Source organism: Coregonus lavaretus, assembly GCF_964263955.1.
Source record: "Coregonus lavaretus genome assembly, chromosome: 15".
NCBI classification, from domain to species: Eukaryota; Metazoa; Chordata; class Actinopteri; order Salmoniformes; family Salmonidae; genus Coregonus; species Coregonus lavaretus.
This window is the reverse complement of record NC_140002.1, coordinates 46,717,283-46,742,429: the sequence shown is the minus strand read 5'-3', so window position 1 is coordinate 46,742,429 and position 25,147 is coordinate 46,717,283. Positions and strand designations below refer to the sequence as shown.

At 44.1% G+C, this 25,147-nt stretch overlaps 1 protein-coding gene across 1 annotated transcript in view; it reads left to right on the top strand.

Moving 5' to 3' along the window:
• bco2a (beta-carotene oxygenase 2a) overlaps window positions 1-21,684 on the top strand; it is a 114,755-nt gene extending 93,071 nt beyond the window's left edge. Inside the window, exons 11-12 of the mRNA XM_084178438.1 lie at window positions 11,333-11,443; window positions 19,043-21,684. Coding sequence (XP_084034564.1) covers window positions 11,333-11,443; window positions 19,043-19,159 — 228 coding nt within the window. The 3' untranslated portion in view covers window positions 19,160-21,684. The remainder of the gene's footprint in view (window positions 1-11,332; window positions 11,444-19,042) is intronic.
• The last annotated feature ends 3,463 nt before the right edge of the window (window positions 21,685-25,147 follow it).

Here is a 25,147-nt window from a genome sequence, read left to right as displayed (position 1 = left end):
ATACTGACGTTTTGCATGTTTGATTGCCTTGTAGAGTGAATAACTACACTGTTTTTATTCTGCCATATTCCTAGTTAACTTGCCATGGTTAAATGCGGTGGTTCGCTGCCATCTATCCACGGTTTCTTGTTAGGGTAGGTTTTAATAGTCACAGTGGGTACGACATCTCCTATACACTTCCTGATCAACTCTGTTACCGTATCAGTGTATTCGTCTAAATTATTTTCGCAAGCTACCCGGAACATATCCCATTCCGCGTGATCAAAACAATGCTGAAGCGTGGATTCCGATTGGTCAGACCAGCGTTGGATAGTCCTTAGCACAGGTACTTTCTGTTTGAGTTTCTACCTATAGGAAGGGAGAAGCAAAATGGAGTCGTGTTCAGATTTGCCAAAAGGAGGGCCGGGGAGGGCCTTGGAAGCATCCCGGAACAATTTGCCGCAAGCTCATACAGTGGGGAGAACAAGTATTTGATACAATCTCGATTTTGAAGGTTTTCCAACTTACAAAGCATGTAGAGGTCTATAATTTTTATCATAGGTACACTTCAACTGTGAGAGACGGAATCTAAAACAAAAATCCAGAAAATCACATTGTATGATTTTTAAGTAATTAATTTGCATTTTATTGCATGACATAAGTATTTGATCATCTACCAACCAGTAAGAATTCCGGCTCTTACAAACCTGTTAGTTTTTCTTTAAGAAGCCCTCCCGTTCTCCACTCATTACCTGTATTAACTGCACCTGTTTGAACTCGTTACCTGTATAAAAGACACCTGTCCACACACTCAATCAAACAGACTCCAACCTCTCCACAATGGCCAAGACCAGAGAGCTGTGTAAGGACATCAGGGATAAAATTGTAGACCTGCACAAGGCTGGGATGGGCTACAGGACAATAGGCAAGCAGCTTGGTGAGAAGGCAACAACTGTTGGAGCAATTATTAGAAAATGGAAGAAGTTCAAGATGACGGTCAATCACCCTCGGTCTGGGGCTCCATGCAAGATCTCACCTCGTGGGGCATCAATGATCATGAGGAAGGTGAGGGATCAGCCCAGAACTACACGGCAGGACCTGGTCAATGACCTGAAGAGAGCTGGGACCACAGTCTCAAAGAAAACCATTAGTAACACACTACGCCGTCATGGATTAAAATCCTGCAGCGCACGCAAGGTCCCCCTGCTCAAGCCAGCGCATGTCCAGGCCCATCTGAAGTGTGCCAAGGACCATCTGAATGATCCAGAGGAGGAATGGGAGAAGGTCATGGGGTCTGATGAGACATAAATAGAGCTTTTTGGTCTTAACTCCACTCGCCGTGTTTGGAGGAAGAAGAAGGATGAGTACAACCCCAAGAACACCATCCCAACCATGAAGCATGGAGGTGGAAACATCGTTCTTTGGGGATGCTTTTCTGCAAAGGGGACAGGACGACTGCACTGTATTGAGGGGAGGATGGATGGGGACATGTATCGCGAGATCTTGGCCAACAACCTCCTTCCCTCAGTAAGAGCATTGAAGATGGGTCGTGGCTGGGTCTTCGAGCATGACAACGACCCGAAACACACAGCCAGGGCAACTAAGGAGTGGCTCCGTAAGAAGCATCTCAAGGTCCTGGAGTGGCCTAGCCAGTCTCCAGACCTGAACCCAATAGAACATCTTTGGAGGGAGCTGAAAGTCCGTATTTCCCAGCGACAGCCCCGAAACCTGAAGGATCTGGAGAAGGTCTGTATGGAGGAGTGGGCCAAAATCCCTGCTGCAGTGTGTGCAAACCTGGTCAAGACCTACAGGAAACGTATGATCTCTGTAATTGCAAACAAAGGTTTCTGTACCAAATATTAAGTTCTGCTTTTCTGATGTATCAAATACTTATGTCATGCAATAAAATGCTAATTAATTACTTAAACATCATACAATGTGATTTTCTGGATTTTTTAGATTCCGTCTCTCACATTTGAAGTGTACCTATGATAAAAATTACAGACCTCTACATGCTTTGTAAGTAGGGAAACCTGCAAAATCGGCAGTGTATCAAATACTTGTTCTCCCCACTGTATATTCACATCCACATTCTGTTTGTTGCAAACCCAGTATGAATATGCAAATTAGATCAGGTTTTTGGTTACTGTGTGTTAACACCATTGAAATGTTGTATCTCCACTACCGGTCAAAAGTTTTAGAACACCTACTTAAGGGGTTTTCTTTATTTGTACTATTTTCTACATTGTAGAATAATAGTAAAGACATCAAAACTATTAAATAACACATATGGAATCATGTAGTTGTATCGAAGTGGCGTGAAGTGTCTCCCAGTAATGCACGTTGAAACTGAAAATGTAAAAAAAAAATTGTTTGTGTGGAATTCAAATGTATTCAAAATTATTTTGAAAGTCGATGTTTGCTTACAATTTTTTTTATTTGGTCAAACAAGTTATTTTCACTCTCGGTTCTTGTCCTTGCGATGACCATTTTTTCAAGTCATCTTTTCTCTCCACCAAGTTTTGGTACTCTATTGATGTGGGGTTAGGGGGAATGGGCGTGTCCAATAAGCCACCGCCTTGGAGTTACAGCATAACCTATTGCCTCGGGCTAATCGGTGATCGCGATTGGGCCTCATTGGTGACATGGGAGACCGGAGAAAATGCTCGCTTGGGGGTTGTGTTGTGGCGTGCAAGATTTGAGTTTTGTTTGAATGACTTCATGTCTGGAGAATTCAGAGTGCGGAGTCCGAACTGGGTGAATGAGTTGTTGGTGCGTGAGAAGTGTTGAAGTTGACAGCCGAAATTGCGGCGAGTAGTGCGGATGAAATGGAGAAAAGGTTGGAGAAGCAACAGCTGTGCTGGAATACAAACAGCATGGGTGTCAGTTCTGGTGATATGGAGCGGGAGGCTCAGGTTCAAGGACCGGAATGGTCTGTAGTGGAAAGACATAGGAAGAAGAGAGATCATAATACTGAAAGCGGGGGAGCATCTAGTAAAGAAAGCATGAAGAAGGTTGGTGTTTGATGAGACCACAGGGCCTCATTTACACCCTATCCGACTAACCAATGCTATAGAGAAAGAGATAGGTGAAGTCAAATTAGCCAGGTTCATTGGAAATGGTAGATTATTCATATTTTGTGGTAGCCGGGCTAAGCAAAGGAAGATTCTGCAAATGGAAAAGCTTAATGGAAAGAAGATTAAAAGCCATGTCCCTGGTGCTTATGCTATGTTGAGGGGAGTCATCACTGGGGTCTCAATATCTATACTGAACAAAAATATAAACACAACATGCAACAATTTCAATTGTTTTACTGAGTTACAGTTCATATAAGGAAATCAGCCAATTGAAATAAATTCATTAAGCCCTAATCTATGAATTTCACATGACAGGGGCACAGCCATAGGTGGGCCTGGCAGGGCATAGGCCCACCCACTGGAGAGCCAGGCCCACCCACTGGGGAGCCAGGCCCAAACAATCAGAATGAGTTTTTCCCCACAAAAGGGCTTTATTCCAGACAGAAATACTCCTCAGTTTCATCAGCTGTCTGGGTGGCTGGTCTCAGATGATCCCGCAGGTGAAGAAGCTGGATGTGGAGGTCCTGGTCTGGCTTGGTTTCATGTGGTCTGCGGTTGTGAGGTCGGTTTCTCTAATTCTCTAAAATGACATTGGAGGTGGCTTATGGTAGAGAAATGAACATTATATTTTCTGGCAACAGCTCAGGTGGACATTCCTGCACTCAGCATACCAATTGCACGCTCCCTCAAAACTTGAGACATCTGTGGCATTGTGTTGTGTGACAAAACTGCACATTTTAGAGTGGCCTTTTATTGCCCCCAGCACAAAGTGCACCTGTGTAGTGATCATGCTGTTTAATCAGCTTCTTGATATGCCAGACCTGTCAGGTGGATGGATTATCTTGGCAAAATATGAAATACTCACTAACAAGGATGTAAACAAAGTTGTGCACAAAATCTGAGAGAAATAAGCGTTTTGTGCATATGGAACATTACTGAGATCTTTTATTTCAGCTCATGAAACATGGGACCATCACTTTACATGTTGCGTTTATATTTTTGTTAAGTATATGTTCTACTTCACACAGAGTAGGCTCAAAGAAACCAACCCATGCAATATCATTGCAACATGTAAAAAAAGAAGTGTATATGAATATAAAATAATCCAGCCATGATATATATATATATTTTTTTAATGCTTTACAAAACAATGTGTCAATGCCCACTATATGCACATTAATAATCTCATCTTGGAGAGTAATATCCTTTATGACCATTCATGAGAAGATCATTGTCAGGAGATGAAACATTTTCAAATGAATAGAAGGCAGTCACATTTCCATTGAGTTACTGCATTGGAACACTGCATTGACATGGAACAGTAATACTTTCTTCAGTCTGTGAGTTTTAGACTCCATAACTCCAGGAGTAAAGGTGGCCAACAATTCCAAGATAAGGTCAGCCTCAGGACATAAGGGTACTATGTAACCGTTAGACAAGAAATACATGGGCTTGTACAAAGAATGATGGAAGCATTACTTGAGAATGAATAACAGCATTCAAGTCGAACTGTGACCATTTGAATTACTAATGTAAAATGTTCTAATGAAGAGAAGGCAAAGAGCCTTCCCATTTCCCATGAATTCAACACATTATATAGGCACGGAAAGATAATACTCTCTTCAGGCTGTGAGGTTTAGACCAGGTAATTCCAGGGCCTGTATTCAGAAACGTCTCAGAGTAGGAGTGCTGATCTAGGATCAGTTTTGCCTTTCATATCATAATGGATAAGATTATATGGACAGGGGGTCCTCGATCAGCACTCCCACTCTGACGCTTTCTGGCTATTTGAGACTAGAGGGCCATGTGAAAATATGGTGTAACGGTGGCCAACATTACCAACATCACTTCAACCTCAGGACATGAAAGCAGTGTGTAGCCTCTCGTGAAATGAACAGACTTGTACAAAGAACACCATAGGTTACTAGTGTCTCATAATACAACTCATTTAACCCCTGCTGAGGTCCTGGACCTCACATTTCAAACAACACTGTGATAACCCCTAACCATCTTTATTGCTCTGAATTCATCATAGGTATACATATGTACTGCAGGAAATGTGATGGTATTAGTACATGCACTAACAAGGGGGTAACAGACGTGATGCACTGGCATCCGTTCTTTGCATCCATGATCGAATTTGATAACAATTTTGAAATGTTGTTGTTCGGAAATAAGAGGCTTTTGCCCTTGGCCAGTAATGCACTGCATTACTTTTGGGACAGACTGTTGGAAGGCCTCTTCTTTCTTGTCTTCTGGTTTTTCTTCTTGGTCCAGACATGCGTATTCTTCCCATTTATCTTGTTCCTGCTTTTCCTCTTGTACTTGGTCCTCAGCATTCTCTTCCTCTGAATCAGATACATAATCCAACAGTCAGACACAACTCAAGTCCACATCCCATGACATGTGATAGGGAAGGCAGAGCTCTGTCCTACCTATGGATGTCACTCTTCATCTGCCGCCTTTTGGCGGTTCAGTTTGTTTTACTGCTAGTTAAAAGTAAGCTGATCAGGATGGCTAACATATAGCATCTGAAACAGTTAAAAGTTGGATTTTCTAGCGAAACGGGGTGATAAGGAATGGAAGACCAGCATCTGAGCTTAGGGACCTACATCAAAGGAATGGACAGAAAATAACATGATCATTTCAATCTGAGTGGTATCTACGGAAAGACTGGCTCTGTGGACAAGTCAACAGAATCCGTTGAGAGGATATTTTCTGCGCTGAAACGGATACTGATCACGGTCGACTCTCATCCCTTTTGAAGGCCCTGGGATCAATTCCCCCCCCCCCCCCCAACTCAGTCGGGATCTCAACTTTTGATTTTGTTAGTCAATCTCACTCAGATATCATTAAAAACTGCAAACATTTCTCAGTCAGGGTCTCGACTTGTTGTGAGTTAGAATAGTAGAATACACAAGGTGCAATTTCGATATTTGCTTGTGTATCAGCAGTTTCTCTTATGTCAGTCAATGATAGTCAGTCAATTAGCCCATGTACGCAAAACATTTTTTTCATTGATACATTTGTTTAGAGGCCAGCTATCTAAACTTGTTATCATGGTCGAATTTGATTTTGTTAGTCAGTCTCATTCAGATATCATATTAAAAACTGCAAACATTTCTCTCCACCCTATGGTCCTGCGTAGCTCAGTTGGTAGACCATGGAGCTTGCAACGCCAGGGTTGTGGGTTCAATTCCCACGGGAGACCAGTATGGAAGTCACTCTGGATAAGAGTGTCTGCTAAATGACAAACATTTTAAAAGAATGTGTTAAATTGCAGGAATTATGCTGTGAAACAGCTAATTATTTTCTCTGCCCCATGGCAAAATGTGTACAATTGCACGAAATTAACTCTAAAACATTTTTTTTTTCAAGAAGCTAATTAAACAGCATGATCATTACACAGGTGCACCTTGTGCTGGGAACAATAAAAGGCCACTCTAAAATGTGCAGTTTTGTCACACAACACAATGCCACAGATGTCTCAAGTTTTGAGGGTGCTGAGGAGTATTTTTGTCTCTAATAAAGCTCTTTTTTTTGTGGGGAAAACTCATTCTGATTGGCTGTACCTGGCTACCAAGTGGTGGGCCTATGTCCTCCCAGGCCCAACCTTGGCTGCGCCCCTGCCCAGTCTTGTGAAATCCATAGATTAGGGCCTAATGAATTCATTTGAATTGACTGATTTCGTTCTATGAACTGGAACTGAGTAAAATCTTTTAAATTGTTAGGTGTTGCGTTTTATATTTTTGTTCAGTATAATTGCAAGTATAAACAGATTAAACGTGCTCAAATCAGAGTCTCCAACACCAGTCAACATTTATTTATTTAAAGCACCGGTGCCAATTCCTGCTTTACCGATAAAGGACACCTCAAGTTTGTTAATGGGGGACCCTTTATTCTGCCTCTGCCACTGTGTTAGACCTCTTTGGACAATGTTGGCCCTGGTGATGCAGATCTTAAAATTTTGGTGTGCTTCCACCTTACCAGCTAGCCACCGGAGCACATCATCATCAATGTCTACAACACAAATCCTGTAGCCATGAAGTGCTTTGAAAGGCTGGTCATGGCTCACATCAACACCATTATCCCAGAAATCCTAGACCCACTCCAATTTGCATACCGCCCCAACCAGAGCATATGAGCGGAGTGGAGCGTGAGCGAGCGTGGAGCGTGAGCGGACGGATTTTGAACAGAGCGCAGAGCGGCATTTTTAAAAGGACGGAGCGTCGCCCTATTTCCCGCTCCAATTTCGCTCGCTGACACCACGAGTCTGAAGCATGCTCAAGCCTGACCCAGAATCCATCTGTTTAATTTAATTTGTGTCGTCCATGAATTTGTATTTTATAGAGCGAGAGGAGCAGCAGCAGCAACAAGAGAAAAGGGTTGAAGAATTCAAAAGTGTATTCACTGCACGCAAAGGCCCAACCATAACAAGGGAGAGAAAAAGAGAGCTGGATGTAGCATTTTTTGAATTGATTTTCATGGACTATGACCCGCTGAGTAAAGGAGAACGCGAAGGGATGCAACACTTCGCCAGCGCAGCTCAACCGGGCTACACCCCCCCAAGAAACTATGATAAATCAGTACTTTACTTTGTCAAATTTACATCTGAGATGCCCCATTCACATGCTTCAGCTGGCGATCAAAAACGCCGTTAACAAGCACGACAACATAAATAGGCTGTTAGTGAAAGTCGGGCACCTGGTGAAAAGTGTACGCAAGAGCACAGAGGAAACCGACCAATTAGGTGTCCGCCCCACAAATGCCTGTGCCATTCGATGGAGCATCCAGCTGCGGTTGATTCAGTCGTTCATCCGGTTGTTCCAAAAAGACCCGTTATGGTAAAACAAAACTTAAGTCTAATGTTGCTAACATCACCCTGAATCAAGTACGGCAGCTGACGCACCTTGTCAGTGTGCTGACACCACTAGCAGACCTCACAGACAAAATGCAGAAGGAGCTGGGGAACCTGGGGATGATCCTCCCTGCTGTCACAGAAATCAAATCCCTGCTCACCGATTACACTCACGCTGCACTTCCAATGGGCATCGCTGCTTTTGCAGAAACATTGGCAAACAACGTGTCAATTCGCTATGGAATATACTATACTGATTAACATCTCATTTTAGCGTCAGTGTTAGATCCCCGTTTCAAGACAGAATGGATAATCCGAGATTAGTCTGTATGCAACAAATTCGGGGAGATAAAGTAAGGCTGTGGTTTAAGCTAAAAGTGAAATACATGCAGATTTTGTTCCTTTTTTGGAGTGAGCGGGGGGCGATTTGAGTGGAGCGCGATGCAAACTGCGTTGAGCGCTGAGCGATAATGAGCGGACTGGCCTGATGTGGCTTTGAGCGGGGGGAGCGGAGGGGTGAACAGCTCCGTGAGCGAGGAGCTGAGATTCTCACCGCTCCACTCCGCTCATATGCTCTGGCCCCAACAGATCCACAGATGATGCAATCTCTATTGCATTCCACACTGCCCTTTCCCACCTGGACAAGAGGAACACCTACGTGAGAATGCTATTCATTGACTACAGCTCAGCATTCAACACCATAGTGCCCTCAAAGCTCATCACTAAGTTAAGGACCCTGGGACTAAACACCTCCCTCTGCAACTGGATCCTGGACTTCCTGACGGGCCGCCCCCCAGGTGGTAAGGGTAGGTAACAACACATCTGCCACGCTGATCCTCAACACGCGGGCCCCTCAGGAGATGATTGTGGACTACAGGAAAAAAATGGGGACTGAGCACACCCCCATTCTCATCGACGGGGCTGTAGTGGAACAGGTTGAGAGCTTCAAGTTCCATGGTGTCCACATCACCAACGAACTATCATGGTCCAAACACACCAAGACAGTCGTGAAGAGGGCATGACAAAGCCTATTCCCCTCAGGAGACTGAAAAGATTTGGCATGGGTCCTCAGATCCTCAAAAAGTTATACAGCTGCACCATCGAGAGCATCCTGACTGGTTGCATCACCGTCTGGTATGGCAACTGCTCAGCCTCCGACCGCAAGGCTCTACAGAGGGTAGTGCGTACGGCCCAGTACATCACTGGGGCCAAGCTTCCTGCCATCCAGGACCTCTATACCAGGTGGTGTCAGAGGAAGTCCCTAAAAATTGTCAAAGACTCTAGCCACCCTATTCATAGACTGTTCTCTCTGCTACCGCATGGCAAGAGGTACCGGAGCGCCAAGTCTAGGCACAAAAGGCTTCTTACCAGCTTCTACCCCCAAGCTAAAAGACTCCTGAACAGCTAATCATGGCTAACCTGACTATTTGCACTGGTACTGTATATATATACAGTGAGGGGAAAAAGTATTTGATCCCCTGCTGATTTTGTATGTTTGCCCACTAACAAAGACATGATCAGTCTATAATTTTAATGGTAGGATTATTTGAACAGTGAGAGACAGAATAACAACAACAAAAATCCAGAAAAACGCATGTCAAAAATGCTATAAATTGATTTGCATTTTAATGAGGGAAATAAGTATTTGACCCCCTCTGAATCAGAAAGATTTCTGGCTCCCAGGCATCTTTTATACAGGTAACGAGCTGAGATTAGGAGCACACTCTTAAAGGGAGTGCTCCTAATCTCATTTTATTACCTGTATAAAATACACCTGTCCACAGAAGCAATCAATCAATCAGATTCCAAACTCTCCACCATGGCCAAGACCAAAGAGCTCTCCAAGGATGTCAGGGACAAGATTGTAGACCTACACAAGGCTGGAATGGGCTACAAGACCATCGCCAAGCAGCTTGGTGGTAAGGTGACAACAGTTGGTGTGATTATTCGCAAATGGAAGAAACACAAAATAACTGTCAATCTCCCTCGGCCTGGGGCTCCATGCAAGATCTCACCTCGTGGAGTTGCAATGATCAAGAAAATGGTGAGGAATCAGCCCAGAACTACTCGGGAGGATCTTGTCAATGATCTCAAGGCAGCTGGGACCATAGTCACCAAGAAAACAATTGGTAACACACTACGCCGTGAAGGACTGAAATCCTGCAGCGCCCGCAAGGTCCCCCTGCTCAAGAAAGCACATATACAGGCCCGTCTGTTTGGAGGAGGAGGAATGCTGCCTATGACCCCAAGAACACCATCCCCACCGTCAAATATGGAGGTGGAAACATTATGCTTTGGGGTTGTTTTTCTGCTAAGGGGACAGGACAACTTCACCGCATCAAAAGGACGATGGACGGGGCCATGTATCGTCATTTCTTGGGTGAGAACCTCGTTCCCTCTGCCAGGGCAATGAAAATGGGTCATGGATGGGTATTCCAGCATGACAATGACCCAAAACACACGGCCAAGGCAACAAAGGAGTGGCTCAAGAAGAAGCACATTAAGGTCCTGGAGTGGCCTAGCCAGTCTCCAGACCTTAATCCCATAGAAAATCAGTGGAGGGAGCTGAAGGTTTGAGTTGCCAAACATCAGCCTCGAAACCTTAATGACTTGGAGAAGATCTGCAAAGAGGAGTGGGACAAAATCTTTCCTGAGATGTATGCAAACCTGGTGGCCAACTACAAGAAACGTCTGGCCTCTGTGATTGCCAACAAGGGTTTTGCCACCAAGTACTAAGTCATGTTTTGCAGAGGGGTCAAATACTTATTTCCCTCATTAAAATGCAAATCAATTTATGACATTTTTTACATGCATTTTTCTGGATTTTTTTGTTGTTATTCTGTCCCCCCTACCATTATAATTATAGACTGATCATGTCTTTGGCAGTGGGCAAACGTACAAAATCAGCAGGGGATCAAATACTTTTTTTTCCCCTCACTGTATATATTTTCTTTTAAATATGTATATTTTGTACAAAAGTAAAGTAGTGGGCCCTTTACTTGTCCTGTATTAGTGGACCGATATAGCAGTATGTAGCGCGGGAAAAGTGTGGTTACGAGAGTGAAAGTCCGAAAAAAATCCCAAACAAAACAGACAAAAGGTATTTTGGCAAAAGAAATAACAGATGTGATTGTGCCTTTTGTATTACTGTATGGGAAGACTGAGATTATCGTTACATGTCATAATAAACCTTAAACGCAGACCAAAGAGCCCAACTCCCCCCTACCCCAGGACACTATTTTCTTGGTCTATTGTGGTTTGGAAAGTTAGGAGTATTGAGATTAATAAAATGTGTATTATGTACTTGTTATTCTTTGAAAATAGGCAACTTTTTTTTCTTCCGCTTTACAAAGATTCTTCCATGTTTACCTTTTTGGATCCTCACCAGTTTGCATCCTTGCTGTCTCTCTGTCTCAAGGTGTGGTACCAGAAGGGTTTGTTCCCCTCAGAGCCTGTGTTTGTTCCCTCGCCGGACGCCGTGGAGGAGGACGATGGGGTCATCCTGTCCGTGGTGGTCACGCCCACTAAGGTAAAGGTCATGGGTCATTCTATCGCCCACATGACTAGCTAAATTATAAAATATGATCTTACAGTGTTAAGCTTTCACAAGGTAATTCAGAGAAGCAGATTGTAATTGTGGTGTGCATAGAATGGAGTCATGAGTGTATTCTGATGTGTGGCCCACAGCAAATGTTATTCACAATACAACAAACATAGGCTGTTCTGTTCAGGACAACCCAGAGATAACATCATCTCATCTTGTAACTGTACATCAAAGGTAGTGATCATCAATGTTGACACTATGTATTACTTGAGTTTTATAATATGGAAATGTGAAGTGCACATTTGGACTCAGTTGTTTGGCACATGCTTGTATGACATCAACGCTGTATTTATTATAATCCTCAACATCTCATCTTCCAAAATGCACAGAATCCTTGTAATTTACAGCATTCCCCTCACTCAGACAAGAAAATTAGAGCCCAATCGATTTGGGATTTTAGGGAGGCAAAAGTCGCCAATTACCAATACACCTGCCGATATAAGATTTTTTTAGACATGGAATGCATAACAAAATGTTTTTATTACACAACATCTGCTCCAAATTATGATTTATTAACTAAATATTAAAATGTACATTTAAGAATATTTTATTTGTGGTTTACATGATAACCACTAAAAAGCAACTACAGTGCCTTCAGAAAGTTTTCAGAACCCTTGACCTTTTCCACATTTTGTTGTGTTACAGCCGGAGAGGTTGTGTCATTGGCCTACACACTATACCCCATAATGTTACAGTGAAATTCTGTTTTTAGATTTTCTTTTACAAATTAATAAAACATGAAAATGTCTTGAGTCAATAAGCATTCAACCCCTTTGTGACGGCAAGCCTAAATAAGTTCAGTAGTAAAAATGTGCTTAACAAGTCACATAATACGTTGCATGGTCTCACTTTGTGTGCACTTATAGTGTTTAACGTGCTTTTTGAATGACTACTTAATCTCTGTATCCCACACATAGAATTATCTGTAAGGTCCCTCAGTCGAGCAATGAATTGCAAACACAGATTCACCCACAAAGACCAGGGAGGTTTTCCAAAGCCTCGCAGAGAAGGGCACCTCATAGTAGATGTCACGCTGCTGTGGATTGGTGTGGTGTAGAATCAGGCGCAGGAAGCAGAGGATAAGTCCAACAAGACTTTACTAGAGCACACAAAAATAATCCAAACAGCCCGGAGGCAAAAGGACGCACACAGGCGTAAATAAGCGAGCGCACACACAGTTGCGAAAATACTCTCCTAAACACAAGGAGGAAGCTATGAAAATAGCGTACCGACACGGGTAGCGCAACAACACGACACGAACAATTACACACAACACTAAACTAACAACAAGGAAACTAAATAGGGTGCTAAATGAGACATAACACAAAACAGGTGTGACTAACAGACAAAACCAATCAAACAAGAAACATAGAGCGGTGGCAGCTAGTACTCCAGCTAGCCTCCGGCCTCGGGGACGACCAGGAGGACGCGGAGCAGGGCGCGTAGGATGACCACGATGGAATTCGGTCATCAGGGACGGATCCAGAATGTCCCTCCTCGGCACCCAGCACCGCTCCTCCGGACCGTACCCCTCCCACTCCACGAGATATTGGAGACCTCCCATCCGGCGTCTCGAATCCAGGATGGTCCGAACAGTGTACGCCGGAGCCCCCTCGATGTCCAACGGGGGCGGAGGAGTCTCCTCAATCTCAAAGTCCTGGAGTGGACCAGCTACCACCGGCCTGAGGAGAGACACATGGAACGAGGGGTTAATATTCTTGTAATCAATAGGTAGTTCTAACCTGTAACACACCTCGTTCAATCTCCTCAGGACTTTAAAAGGCCCCACAAACCGCCGACCCAGCTTCCGGCAGGGCAGGCGGAGGGGCAGGTTTCTGGTTGAGAGCCAGACTCGATCTCCAGGTGCGTACACTGGCCCCTCACTGCGGTGTAGGTCGGCGCTCGTCTTCTGTCGACGTATGGCACGCTGCAGATGGATGTGTGCAGCGTTCCACGTCTCCTCCGAGCGCCGCACCCACTCATCCACAGCGGGGGCCTCGATCTGGCTCTCATGCCACGGTGCCAGAACCGGCTGGTACCCTAACACACACTGGAAAGGGGTTAGTCTCGTGGAGGAGTGGCGGAGAGAGTTCTGTGCCATCTCGGCCCAGGGCACATATCTCGCCCACTCCTCCGGCCGGCCCTGACAATATGACCTCAGAAACCTACCCACATCCTGGTTGACTCGTTCGACCTGCCCATTACTCTCTGGGTGGTAACCCGAGGTAAGGCTCACCGAGACCCCCAAACGTTCCATAAATGCTCTCCAGACTCTGGAGGTAAACTGGGGGCCTCGATCGGACACTATATCCTCGGGCACCCCGTAATGCCGGAAGACGTGAGTAAATAGAGCCTCAGCGGTCTGTAGGGCAGTAGGAAGACCCGGCATGGGAAGGAGACGACAGGCCTTCGAGAACCGATCCACAACGACCAGGATGGTGGTATTCCCCTGTGAGGAGGGAAGATCGGTAACAAAATCCACCGAGAGGTGAGACCAGGGTCGTTGTGGAACGGGCAGGGGCTGTAATTTCCCCCTGGGCAAGTGTCTGGGCGCCTTACACTGGGCACACACTGAGCAGGAGGAGACATAAACCCTCACATCCCTGGCTAACGTTGGCCACCAGTACTTCGTACTAAGGCAGTGCACTGTCCGGCCAATACCTAGATGTCCAGAGGAGGGGGACGTGTGAGCCCAATAAATCAGCCGATCCCGGACCTCGAGCAGGACGTACGCCCGACCCACCGGACACTGTGGAGGACTAGGGTCGGTGCGTAACGCCCGCTCGATCTCCGCATCGACCTCCCACACCACCGGTGCCACCAGACAAGACTCCGGTAGTATGGGAATGGACTCCACGCACCTCTCCTCCGTGTCATACCGACGGGACAGAGCATCTGCCTTCCCGTTCTGGGACCCAGGGATGTAAGTGATCTTGAACACAAACCGGGCGAGAAACATAGTCCATCGAGCCTGGCGAGGATTCAGTCTCCTAGCTGCCCGAATGTATTCCAGGTTACGATGGTCGGTCAGAATGAGGAAAGGGTGCTGAGCCCCCTCAAGCCAATGCCTCCACACCTTTAGGGCCTGTACTACAGCTAACAGCTCCCTGTCCCCTACGTCATAATTCCGCTCCGCCGGACTGAGCTTCTTAGAATAAAAGGCACAGGGGCGGAGCTTAGGTGGTGTACCGGATCGTTGAGAAAGAACTGCCCCGATACCGGCCTCAGACGCGTCCACCTCAACTTGGAAGGGTAAAGTGGGATCCGGGTGCGCCAACACCGGAGCCGAGGTAAACAGGTCATTCAGTCTCCCAAAGGCCCTGTCCGCCTCAGCCGACCACTGCAAGCGCACCGGACCCCCCTTCAGAAGAGACGTTATGGGAGCTGCCACCTGTCCAAAACCCCGGATAAACCTCCGGTAGTAATTCGCAAAACCCAAGAACCGCTGCACCTCTTTAACCGTAGTTGGGGTTTGCCAATTACGCACGGCTGACACTCGGTCCACCTCCATTCTCACCCCTGACGCAGACAACTGGTAACCCAAAAAGGAAACTGACTCCTGAAAGAACAGAAATTTCTCAGCTTTGACATACAGGTCATGCTCCAACAGTCTCCTCAATACCCTGCGCACCAGGGCTACATGCTCGGCCCGAGTAGAACTGTACACAAGAATATCATCTATGTACACCACTACTCCCTGCGCCTGCATGTCCCGGAAAATTTCATCTACAAACGATTGGAAGACTGATGGAGCATTCATTAACCCATATGGCATGACGAGATACTCGTAATGGCCGGAGGTAGTACTAAATGCTGTCTTCCACTCATCGCCCTCCCTAATGCGCACCAAGTTATATGCGCTCCTGAGGTCCAATTTTGTGAAGAACCGTGCCCCGTGTAATGACTCCGTCATGGTCCCAATCAGCGGGAGTGGATAACTATATTTCACAGTTACCTGATTGAGACCGCGGTAATCAATACACGGACGCAAACCTCCATCCTTTTTCTTCACAAAAAAGAAGCTTGAGGACGCGGGAGAAGTGGAGGGCCGTATGTATCCCTGTCTCAGAGACTCGGCAATGTAAGTTTCCATTGCCCTTTTCTCCTCCTGTGACAAAGGATACACATGGCTCCGCGGAAGCGCGGCTCCTGTCTGGAGGTCTATCGAGCACCAAATCCTCATACTCAGGAGGAATGTGCAGTGCTGGCATCTGGTTCGGACTCTCCACCGAGGTCGCCCCTACGGAAACACCCAGACATAACCCCTCACACTGAGCAGACCACCCTTTAAGAGCCTTCTCTCGCCACGAAATAGTAGGATCATGGGTAATCAACCAGGGAAGCCCCAGTACCACCGGATACGCAGGAGAGTCGATCAGATAGAGTTGAATCGTCTCCTCATGACCCCCCTGCGTCATCATCCTAAGTGGCGCTGTGACCTCCCCAATCAACCCAGATCCTAACGGACGACTATCTAAGGCATGTACAGGAAAGGGCTTTTCGACTGGAAGGAGGGGAATCCCTAACTTAACACAGAATTTCCGATCTACAAAATTCCCAGCTGCGCCTGAATCGACTAGCGCCTTATGCTGGGAACGAGGTGCAACCTGTGGGAAACAAACAGGTAATGTAATGTGTACGACAGAAAGCTCTGGGTAAGTAGGGCGCCTACTCACCTGGGAGGACTCCCCACTGTATGACCTGCCATCTCCCTCACCAGGGGACCCTCCCCAGCACCTAGACGCGGTGTGTCCTCCGCGGCCACACTTGGTGCAGGAGACTGCCCCCCTCGGGCTCCTACCTCTTCTCCCTCTAGCGCCAGCACCTCCAAGCTCCATCGGACTCTGCTCGGAGGCGCTGGAGGGTGGAATGGGAGGCCCCCACCTGGGACGTCCGCGGGTCGCAAGCAGGGTGTCCAGTCGAATGGCCATGTCCACCAGCTGGTCAAATGTTAGTGTAGTGTCCCTGCATGCTAACTCCCTGCGGACGTCCTCCCGAAGGTTACATCTAAAGTGGTCTATGAGGGCCCTCTCATTCCACCCAGCATCAGCCGCTAGAGTCCGGAACTCCAGCGCAAACTCTTGAGCGCTCCTCATCCCCTGTCGGAGGTGGAATAGACGCTCCCCCGCCGCCTTCCCCTCTGGTGGATGGTCGAAGACTGCACGGAAGCGGCGGGAGAACTCCGCATAGGTGACTGTGGCGGCGTCTATTCCCCTCCATTCGGCGTTGGCCCACTCCAACGCCTTGCCGGTGAGACATTTGATGAGGGCGGAAACGCTCTCGTATCCCGAGGGCGCCGGGTGTATGGTGGCAAGGTAGAGCTCCACTTGTAAGAGGAACCCCTGACACCCGGCAGCGGTGCCGTCGTACGCCCTCGGGAGCGAGAGCCGAATCCCACTGGGTTCCGGTCGATGGACGGGCTGGCTGTCCGGTGGTGATGGTGCGATAGGTGGGGCTGTGGGAACCCCGCTGGTTTCCCATCGACGAAGGGTGTCCATGACGCCCTCCAAGGCGTGCCCGATCCGGTTGATTCGGTGCTCTTGACCAAGGAGACGCTCCTCCATGATGTCGACGGGTGCTCCTGCTGATTCCATGTGTGGTGTATAATTCTGTCACGCTGCTGTGGATTGGTGTGGTGTAGAATCAGGCGCAGGAAGCAGAGGATAAGTCCAACAAGACTTTACTAGAGCACACAAAAATAATCCAAACAGCCCGGAGGCAAAAGGACGCACACAGGCGTAAATAAGCGAGCGCACACACAGGTGCGAAAATACTCTCCTAAACACAAGGAGGAAGCTATGAAAATAGCGTACCGACACGGGTAGCGCAACAACACGACACGAACAATTACACACAACACTAAACTAACAACAAGGAAACTAAATAGGGTGCTAAATGAGACATAACACAAAACAGGTGTGACTAACAGACAAAACCAATCAAACAAGAAACATAGAGCGGTGGCAGCTAGTACTCCGGAGACGACGACCGGCGAAACCTGCCCGAACAAGGAGGAGGAGCCGCCTCGGCCGAAACCGTGACAGTAGATGGATAAAAATATAAAAAGCAGACATTGGATATCCCTTTGAGCATGGTGAAGTTATTAATAACACTTTGGATGGTGTATCAATACACCCAGTCACTCCAAAGATACAGGCGTCCTTCCTAACTCAGTTGCTGGAAGGAATGAAACCGCTTAGGGATTTCACCATGAGACCAATGGTGACTTCAAAACAGAGTTTAATGGCTGTGATAGGAGAAAACTGAGGATGGATCAACAACATTGTAGTAGTTACTCCACAATCAAGGGAAATGGTGGCTGCTTTGAAGAATCTCAAATATAAAATATATTTTGATTTGTTTAACACTTTTTTGGTAACTACATGATTCCATATGTGTTATTTCATAGTTTTGATGTCTTCACTATTACTCTACAATGTAGAAAATAGTAAAAAGAAAGAAAAACCCTTGAATGAGTAGGTGTGTCCAAACTTTTGACTGGTAAATTAGATTTCTTTGTTTAATTTAATACATTTGCAAAAATGTCTAAAAAACATGTTTTCACTTTGTCATTATGGGGTATTGTGTGTAGATGGGTGAGAAATGTATTCAATCCATTTTGAATTCAAGCTGTAACAACAAAATGTAGAATAAGTCAAGGGGTATGAATACTTTCTGAATGCATTTTATATCCTCTATAAATACAAAAGTAAATACAAAACACTTTTTTAGAAATATTTTTAAGTTGTACCTATTTTTGGAAGTGGATAAGAATGCAGAATTGTTTATGTTGAAGCACCACAAGCACACTAATAAACAAGAAGGGCTGAATGAATTGAACTTTGTCTATAAGTAAATCTGAAACTGCACTGTTCACAAGTTCGTAAAGTCACCACTAGATGTCATCATCAGCATTATAGATCTGTGCCAGATAGCAGATTTCTGAAAACTAACTAGTAATATCTGCGCTTTATCTGTGGAATAAAGACCGATACACATATTTCTGTGAATGGCAAATATCAGCTGATAATATTGGTCACCCGATTTATCAGTAGGGCTCTAAACAAAACATTTTCCAAAAGTAGCCCAATTACCGGGAGAGATGGGGGCAACTTTCTTGTAGCCCGCGGTGCTCAAGTTCAGAACAGCTGTCAGTCAAAACCCATACAGAGCTGTGAAGCAGAGACTGAGCTCTAACATCATGTAGAAAATGTGCATTTTTATTTTAAACATGGTGGTTTTGACAACCATTGTCAATTTAAAAAAAACTTGTCATCAATCATATTCACACCTGTTCAGGTTGTTCACCTTTTTCCCCCATTCATTAGGGTCATATGGTGACATTCACAGGGCATCAACCTCAGTTATTTTAGACACAAGTTACATCATTTCAGAACCTTGCCATACTGATATGATATTAATAGAGATTCATTTTGAATGTTTTAGAGTGTTGATAGAGGTTATTCTAGAATGTTCTACAGTGTTGATGTAGATGCATCTTGAAGGTTCTATCTCTCTGTGCAGGATAAGAGTACATTCCTCCTGGTTCTGGATGCCAAGACATGGGAGGAGCTGGGGAGAGCCGAGGTGCCTGTCAACATTCCCTATGGTTTCCATGGGGCCTTCAACCCCACCGCCTAGATCTGCATTACTGACCTACCAATCACCCCCTTCCCTCCAAGGAAATGAACGTCCTAAATATGATTAGGCTATAGTTTACTCCCATATTATTGATCACCCATATTTCTCTCCGTTTGAAAATCATCCTGCTCCTGAAAGATGGGCTATAAAACATAGCTCAAGAGCAGTGCGTCGCCCATATCGCCCTATTGAACACACCGCCCCTGCCTATAGGGTGCAAAATGACTGGGAAAATGACTGGCAAGCGAGCTGTCACATACGCCTAAAATAACATTGAAGGACTGGGTTCGGGACCAGTTCTTGGTAGCAGGTCGGAGTCAGACAGAAATCCAACGGGAGCGGGCGAGTGCAGTATGAAGTAAATCAGACCGAGCCACTCTTCATAATATTAAAATGACTGTAATTAAGTGACATGTTCAGTAGAAGAGATTCCACAAAGCGCTGATGCGCTTTACAAAGATTCAAAAAACATGCATAATCTTTTGTCTCTATTCGCACACAGACCGGACAGAAGATTGTTAAATGTGCCTGTATGATAATAATATGCCAAATTATGCCAGTCAGAATGTCGACTGTAGGTTGCTTAAAGTCAAAAGACTGCAGTAGTATCAGAACAAATACAACAACTATACAACAATGTTATACATTATTGACTAATACTTTTCCTTACATTTTTCTAATGATTTTTGTATTATATTTTATTTTACCTTTTTTTAAACAGGGAGTCACCATTGAGACCAGGGTATCTTTCACAAGGGAGCCTTGCATATACAATTAATGAGACAAAATCGAATTAAAATGTAATACAATGTAACAAACTAAAATACAGCACAACACAAATATTCAAGAAAAACTGTTATATTCCTCAGTAAGAAATTCCCCAATCAATATTGTAAATTGCCAGAGCGTCACCAGAACATCCAATTGTAATATATTTTGAAGTTTGATCCAGCAATGGCAGATTTACCTAGCTTAGTGGAGAGCCGAGGAACCTCAAGAGTTAACCAACCCTGTGAACAGGTTTGATATATCATGTTTTTATACTTTAACAATGAAGTTAAGTAAGTTGGAAGCTTGTGTAGTATAGCTTTATAAACAAAAAGGGAGTAATGAAGTGATCTACGGGACTTTAATGAGGACCAGTCAACCTTTTGATACAAGATGCAGTTGGTGAGTGTTAAAACTGTGACCTGTGATAAAAAACGAATGGTGCTATGATAGACGGCATACAAAGTTTCAAGAGTAGTGGCTGCTGCAATCTGGTAAATGGTGTCACCATAGTCAAGAACTGGCCGCAAAATGAATGTACCATCTGCTTCCTGCTATTTAGGAAGAGGCAAGATCTATTTCTAAAAAAGAAGCCCACTTTAAATCTTAGCTTTTTAACTGGCTCTTCCATATGTTTTTAAAACATGAAATCTTTGTCAATCCAAATGCCCAGATATTTATAGGCGGGAACCCGATCGATGGGAGAACCATCCAATGAACAACATGTATTTAGTCTTGCCCTCATTAGGTACAAGTTTTAAACCAACCATGGCTTTCTGTAAGGTAACAATGTCAGATTGCAGCTCTTACATAGCCTGGTCAACAGTTAGGGCAATGGCATACAGATGAATATTACACGTTAACAGATAGACTAATATAAATTATATAAAAAGTAAAGAGAACAGGTCCCAATACCGACCCCTGCGGTACACGTTTTGTAATATCCAGGTCCTGTGTCCTGTCTGACAGATCATTCTCAAACCACTTGTAAGAAGCCTGATCCAGGCCTATTTCAGTCAATCTTTTAATGAGAACGTGATTTTCAACAGTATCGAAGGCCTTGGAAGGTCTATTAATAAGGAAGCACAATGATTTTTATGATCTAAGAAATTGAACACATAATCTAAAACAAGTGTAGCAGCTGAAACGGTGCTATGTCCAGGTCTAAAACCCGACTGGTATACATTAAGAATAGAGTGAGACGTTAAAAATGTTATTAGCTGAGAGTTGGCCAGGGATTCAATAACTTTGGAAAGGCAAGATAATTTGGAAATTGGACGGTAGTTATCTATACTGAACAAAAATATAAAAGCAAGGTGTAAAGTGTTGGTCCCATGTTTCATGAGCTGAAATTGAAGATCCCAAAAATGTTCAATACACACAAAAAGCGCATTTCTTTCACATTTTGTGAACAAATTTGTTTATATCCCTGTTAGTGAACATTTCTCCTTTGCCAAGATAATCCATCCACCTGACAGGTGTGGCATTTTAAGAAACTGATTAAACAGCATTATCATTACATAGGTGCACCTTGTGCTGGGGACAATAAAGGGCCACTCTAACATGTGTAGTTTTGTGTCACAACGCAATGCCACAGAGGTCTCAAGTTCTGATTGAGCGTGAAATGATAGAATGACTATGAGGTTAAAGTGTAGACTGTCAGCTTTAATTTAATGTTCATCCGTATTGGGTGAACCGTTTAGAAATTACAGCACTTTTTTGTACATATTCCCCCCATTCTAGGGGACCAAACGTATTGGGACAAATTCACTTGTGTAGTAAACAGTTAAGTATTTGGTCCCATATTAATAGCACGCAATGGCTACATCAAGCCTGTGACTCTACACATTTGTTGGATGCACTTGCTGTTTGTTTTGGTTGTGGTTAGGATTAGAAATGAATGGTAAATAATGTATTGTGTCACTATGAAGTCACTTTTACTGTAAATAAGAATATAATATGTTTCTAATCACTTCTACATTCATGTGGATGCTACCATGATTACATATAATGCTGAATGAATCTAGAATAATGATGAGTGTGAAAGTTAGACGCACAAATATCATACTCCCCCCAAAGAAAATGATAACCTCCTCTGTTATGGTAATGGTGAGAGGTTAGCATGTCTTGGGGGTATGATATTTGTGTGTCTGTAACTTTCTCACTCATCATTATTTATGATTCATTCAGGATTCTCCGTATTCATGGTACCATCCACATTAATATACAATAGAAGTGTTTAGAAATATATTATATTCTTATTTAAAGTAAACGTGACTCTATAGTGACACAATACATTATTTACCATTCATTTCTATTGGGCACAAAATAATCTTAAACACAACTAAAACAAATATTAAATGCATCCAACAAATTTGTAGAGTCACAGGCTTGATGTAGTCATTGCGTGCTATGAATATGGGACCAAATACTTAACTTTTTACTACTTTAATACACAATAATAATAGTGAATTTGTCCCAATACTTTTTGTCCCCTAAAATGGTGGGGCTATGTACAAAAAGTGCTGTAATTTCTACACGGTTCACCCGATATGGATGAAAATACCCTCAAATTAAATCTGACTGTCTCCAATTTAACCATTGTATCATTTCAAATCCAAAGTGCTGGAGTACAGAGCCAAAACAACCAAAACATGTGGCACTGTCCCACTACTTTTGGAATTCACTGTATTTCTCAAATGTATGGACTGTCAATCAGACTTAGAATAAGTCAGTCTAGCCTTAGCTCAAACCACATTTCTTTCCTGTAATTTCTCAGAAAATTAATGTGTGAACCAAGAATTAGACCTGTCTTTTACCCTAAGTTTTTAGTATGGTGCATGTTTATCTGCAACATAGTTAAACAGGAAAATAAAACAATTAAGGCCTGATATGAGTCAGTGATAATTGACACAAACCCACCAGTTAGTCAACCCCAGCTCAGACAAAAAATTGTTCTCATTAAAATTCCTAGAAAATAATTTTGTAATAATGCGTGAGCGAGATTTAGGTAGTTTAACGTCTTTTATGCAGGCAACAGGACAATGATCACTGAACTCATTAGCAAAAATCCCATTGGCTGTAAACTTATGAGGGGCATTTGTTAGAATAATAACTAAAATAGTAGATTTTTCAGGGAGTTTAAAGTTGGGGCGAGTTGGTTTAGTTAATTTAGCTAAATGAGATTAAGCTCAATACAAATATCCTTCAGCCCATCAGATACTGGCATCAACCAATCCAGATTAAGATAACCCTCTATTAATAATTCGGATTTAGCACAGTTATACAGCAGGTCAGACAATTTGCTAAGATCACATATGGAGGCAGAGGGAGGGTGATATATTCCCACTAGCGTCAGATGGGCATTATTACCAAGTCAACATTTAGGACTAGATATTCAAATTGCTTAGGGAGAGAGGTGGTAATGGATACAGAAATATTTAAATTGCTCTTTATGTATACAGTGACACCCCCTCCTCTGTCAACTCTGTCAGATCTAAAAACATAACCAGTCAGAGACACATCAGAGTCCGGCATATATTTTTTTTATTAACCCACTTCAGAGGACTCATATCTTTTTGAGTTTTTACAGCTTTTCTGCTACATACAGTGCATTCGGAAAGTATTCAGACACCTTACTTATTTCGAAAACAAATTATGTTACAGCCTTATTCTAAAATGTATTAAATCGTTTTTTGTCCTCATCAATCTACACACAATACCCTATAATGACAAAGCAAAAGCAGCTTTTTAGACATTTTTGCAAACTTATTACAAATAAAAAACTGAAATAATACATTTACATAAGTATTCAGACCCTTAACTGAGTACTTTGTTGAAGCACCTTTGGCAGCGATTACAGCTTCAAGTCTTCTTGGGTATGACGCTACAAGCTTGGCACACCTGTATTTCTCCCATTTTCTGCAGATCCTCTCAAGCTCGGTCAAGTTGGATGGGGAGCATCGCTGCATAGCTATTTTCAGGTCTCTCAAGAGACGTTCGATCGGGTTCACGTCCAGGCTTTGGCTGGTCCACTCAAGGACATACAGATACTTGTCCCGAAGCCACTCCTGTATTTTCTTGGCTGTGTGCTAAGGGTCGTTGTCCTGTTGGAAGGTGAACTTTCGCACCCAGTCTGAGGTCTTGAGCGCTCTGGATCAGGTTTCCATCAACGATCTCTCTGTACTTTGCTCTGTTAATCTTTCCCTCGATCCTGACTAGTCTCCCAGTCCCTGCCGCTGAAAAACATCCCCACAGCATGATGCTGCCACCACCATGCTTCAATGTAGGGATGGTGCCAGGTTTCCTCCAGATGTGACGCTTGGCATTCAGGCCAAAGAATTCAATCTTGGTTTCATCAGACCAGAGAATCTTGTTTCTCATGGTCTGAGAGTCATTTAGGTGCCTATTGGCAAACTCCAAGAGGGCTGTCATGTGCCTTTTACTGAGGGTTGGCTTCCGTCTGACCACTCTACCATAAAGGCCTGATTAGTGGAGTGCTGCAGAGATGGTTGTCCTTCTGGAAGGTTATCCCATCTCCACAGAGGAACTCTTGAGCACTGTCAGAGTGACCATCGGGTTCTTGGTCACCTCCCTGACCAAGGCCCTTCTCCCCCGATTGCTCAGTTTGGCCGGGCGGCCAGCCCTAGGAAAAGTCTTGGTGGTTCCAAACTTCTTCCATTTAAGAACAATGGAGGCCACTGTGTTCTTGGGGACCTTCAATGCTGCAGAAATGTTGGTGCCCTTCCCCAGATCTGTGCTTCGACACAATCCTGTCTCAGTGCTCTACGGACAATTTCTTTGACCTCATGGCTTGGTTTTTGCTCTGACATGCACTGTCAACTGTGGGACCTTATATAGAAAGGTGTGTGCCTTTCCAAATCATGTCCAATCAATTGAATTTACCACAGGTGGACTCCAATCAAGTTGTAGAAACATCTCAAGGATGATAAATGGAAACAGGATGCACCTGAGCTCAATTTCGAGTCTCATAGCAAAGGGTCTGAATACTTATGTAAATAAGGTATTTCTGTTTGTAGTAATTTTTTTGTTGCTAAAATGTCTAAAAACCTATTTTCCCTTTGTAATTATTGGCTATTGTGTTTAGATTAAAGAGGATTTTTTTTTATTTCATGCATTTTAAAATAAGGATGTAACAAAACAAAATGTTGAAAAGTGAAGGGGTCTGAATATTTTCTGAATGCACTGTACACATTTTAC